Source organism: Chiloscyllium plagiosum, chromosome 39 (genome assembly GCF_004010195.1).
Source record: "Chiloscyllium plagiosum isolate BGI_BamShark_2017 chromosome 39, ASM401019v2, whole genome shotgun sequence".
Taxonomy (NCBI): domain Eukaryota; kingdom Metazoa; phylum Chordata; class Chondrichthyes; order Orectolobiformes; family Hemiscylliidae; genus Chiloscyllium; species Chiloscyllium plagiosum.
In genome coordinates, this window is record NC_057748.1 from 26,285,857 (window position 1) to 26,289,728 (window position 3,872).

Consider the following 3,872-nt stretch of genomic DNA (forward strand, 5'->3'; position numbering starts at 1 on the left):
CAGACACACACGTACATACGTTCACTCACACATGCTCTCACACACACGCGCACACACACCAGACACACACGTACATAAGTTCACTCACAGACACCACATACATACGTTCACTCATACATGCTCTCACACAGACACACACGCACACACACACACCCAAGTACATACGTTCACTCACACATGCTCTCATACACAGACACGTACATACGTTCACTCACGCATGCACACACCAGACACACACGTACATACGTTCACTCACACACACACACGTACATATGTTCACTCACACAGACACACACATACAAACATTCACTCACACAGACACACACGCACATGCGTTCACTCACAATCTCTCACACACACGTACAAACATTCACTCACTCTCTCTCACACGTACATTCACACACAGACACGCATACACACACACACGTGTACATAGTTCACTCACACTCTCACACACACATTCTCTCTCTCGTACACACACGCGCACACACAGCAACACATAGTGGTGAAGAGGGACAAGGAAGATCCCAGAAATGCGCAAGGTTTACAGATGAGGATAGGAGAAGACTGAGGGGGACAATTTATTGATGTCTATCCAACAATGAAAGATTTAAGGTAGTGGGGGAGTGGGGGGGGCGTGCGCGAATTGGGGGGATGAATTGTGGGTAAGTGGGTTGTTACCAGGGATTATCATAAAGGAACAGGAAGCCATTCAGCTCCCTCCTCCAGTCTGTTACACAGGAACACGAGGCCATTCAACCCCTCCTTCTGAAGTCTCGAAGGTGACTCCTCGAACGTGTCACACAGGAACAGGAGGCCATTCACAGAGCCTGTTACGCAGGAACAGGAGACTTTTAAGGCCCCTCCTTGAGCCTGTTATGTCCGTACTGGGGAGGCCATTCGGCCTTTTGAATTTGCTCTATCACTAACTTGACCACAGCTGATCTTTGATGTGACTCCGATTTCTCATCCCCTTCCCACATCCCTCGATATCCCTGGTGTGCATGTGGGCAAAAGATGGGTCCATGGCCCTTTGACTCTTGTGTGTGAGGATATCAAACACTAGTGGAGAATTCTCCTCTTCCTCTCTCACTCTCTTTCGTTCTCTTTATCCCCAGGAGTCCTGACGCCACCATGGGAAACCGGATCTCTACCCACCCCCTCGTCATGGGCACCAGGTCGGGCAATGGCCGAGTCGGAACGGGAACCCAGAGGAGGGAGGGATAGCATCCTCTCGAAGGCCATGCTCGCTGCGGGGATCCCCACCATTGACAGGGGCGCATCTGCCCCCACCCAGGCGTTCCGCAAGGTCGCAGCCTCGGGACGGGTGACCTTCAACCTGAGCGCAGCGGCTCAAGGCCCCACCTGGAAACGGCGGGCTCCTTGCTCCTCACGGACCCCAGACGTGGCGTCCACCTCCTCCTCCTTCCACTCCAGGCTGCCATTCGGCCATGGGCGCCGGCCCTCCGCCAGCCTGCCCGTTGCCAACAACAACTCCGCCGTTGCCAGTCCCTGTTCCAGCCAGCGATTTCTCCGTCACCCGCTACTGGACCACAGAACCCTGTACTCTATGACGGCGAAGGAGGAGGAGCTGACTGGTGGCGCCAGTGACGCCATGCTGGAGGCCCAAGATGGCGGCTGTAGCGACTTGCTCTCGGACACCCAAGATGGTGGCTGCAGCGACCTGCTGTCAGACACCCAAGATGGTGGCTGCAGCGACCTGCTGTCGGACACCCAAGATGGTGGCTGCAGCGACCTGCTGTCGGACACCCAAGATGGTAGCATGATGGCGGGCACGCAAGATGGCGGCTGTAGCGATCTGCTGTCAGACACTCAAGATGGCGAACCTGTTGACATTGTGAAGGGTGCACAAGATGGCGGCCATGCTGAAATGATGGTGGACACACGAGATGGCAGCAGAAGCAACCTGCTGTCAGACACCCAAGATGGCGGCCCGGTCGACATGATGGCAGATCCTCCAGAGGGCGAGCCCGTTGACATGATGACGGAGTGCCAGGATGGCGGCTCCAGCGACCTGAGGGCCGACTCCCAGGATGGTGGCTCCTGCGACGCTTTCTGTGCCTCCTCCCCCCACCTGAGCGAGGACTTTGGCCAGGAGGCCTTTTACACGCCGGAGAGGAGCCCATCCGACGTGGAGGGGGACATCGACCCTGAGGCCCAGATGGCGCGCCTCGGGGAGGACGAGGAGGAGGAGGAGCCCGGGGGCTCTGGTGTCCTGCTGGGCCTAGGCGCGTTGAACACCGTCTCTGGGAGGCCAGCCCAGCTCGCGTCCCGGTCCATCAAGGACGAGGGCAGCAGCCTGGCCTCAGGCTCGTCCCAGTCAGGAGGGGGCAGCGAGGGGAGGGCCGGAGGGTCGACCAAGGAAGGAGCTGACGACGTCTACACTGAGATCCATCAGGACATGTTCTCCAAAGCCTTCCTCTTCAACAAGTTCATGAAGCAGGGGCGTTTCCAACGCAAACCAAGCAACCAAAGTGGCAAGTAAGGGCCCTGAGATGAGCTGGGATGGAGGGGTTAGGGTCCTAGAGGTCACCTGGCTCTGCCTTCCGATCCCCCGCCTCCAAACCGTCCAAACGAATCGCCCGATCTCCTCCTCGTGATGCCTGTCCTCCGCCCTTTCGAAATGCTGTAAAGTTATATTTTTTACGCACCCCTACCCCCACACAATGGGAACAAATAAACTATTTTTTTGTCTACTTTGTCTAATTTTTCTTTTTAAACGTTGTGGATCTTCCCAGTAAGAATCCCGGGAGACCCCTTACCCTCCAAAAACACCTCTCTCCTCCCCCCCCTCCCCCCTGATATTTACCCAAACGACAGAGTATTTAATTGGTGGTGTAGTGGACAGTAAAGAGGGTTATTTAAGGTTACAAAGGGATCTTGATCAGCTGGGCTAATGGGCCAAGGAGTGGCAGATGGAGTTTAATTTGGATAAATGCGAGGTTAAAATGAACAAGGGGCAGGATTTATACGAGTTAATGGCAGGGCCCTGGGTAGTGTTGTACAACAGAGAGAGGGAGAGAGAGAGAGAGAGGGAGAGGGAGTCCCAGGAGTTCTCTGGACCACAGGGTTAACCTGTAATCCAAGATCGTGCCAGAACGTGGCGACATTATTCACTGCATGAGTGACAACACAGAGTGGGTTAAGAAGGTGTTTAGCACGCTTGCCTTCATTCTGACCTTTTGAATGTAGGAGCTGGGACGTCAGGATGAGGGTATACAGGATGTTGGTCAGGCCTCTTTTGTAGCACTGTGTCCAGTTCTGGCCGACCCGCTGTAAGGATTGGAACTGGTTCTGGAAAGGTTCACCAGGATGGAGGGTTTGACTTATAAGATTTTCCTGCTCCTCGGAGGCTGCCTGACCTGCCATGCTTTTCCAGCACCACTCTAATCTAGGTTTGACTTATAAGGAGAGGCTGGAATTTTGTTCCCTGGAGCACAGGGGATTGAGGGCGTGACCTTGTAAGAGGTTTATAACATCACGAGAGGACATAAATAAGAGTCATAGAGATGTACAGCATGGAAACAGGCTCTTCGGTCCAACCTGTCCATGCCGATCCAGATATCCCAACCCAATCTAGTCCCATCTGCCAGCACCCGGCCCACATCCCTCCATCCCCTCCTGTTCATATACACATCCAAATGCCTTTTCAATGTTGCAATTGTACCAGCCTCCACCATTTCCTCTGGCAGCTCATTCCATACACGTACCACCCTCTGGGTGAAAAAGTTGCCCCTTAGGTCTCTTTAATATCTTTCTCCTCTCACCCTAAACCTATGCCCTCTAGTTCTGGACTCCCCCACCCCAGGGAAAAGACTTTGCCTATTTATCCTATCCATGCCCCTCATAAT

The 3,872-nt window shown here is 54.1% G+C and overlaps 1 protein-coding gene across 1 annotated transcript in view; it reads left to right on the top strand.

Moving 5' to 3' along the window:
* LOC122542353 overlaps positions 1-2,798 on the top strand; it is a 7,915-nt gene extending 5,117 nt beyond the window's left edge. Inside the window, exon 3 of the mRNA XM_043680044.1 lies at positions 1,119-2,798. Coding sequence (XP_043535979.1) covers positions 1,119-2,506 — 1,388 coding nt within the window. The 3' untranslated portion in view covers positions 2,507-2,798. The remainder of the gene's footprint in view (positions 1-1,118) is intronic.
* Positions 2,799-3,872: the final 1,074 nt, after the last annotated feature.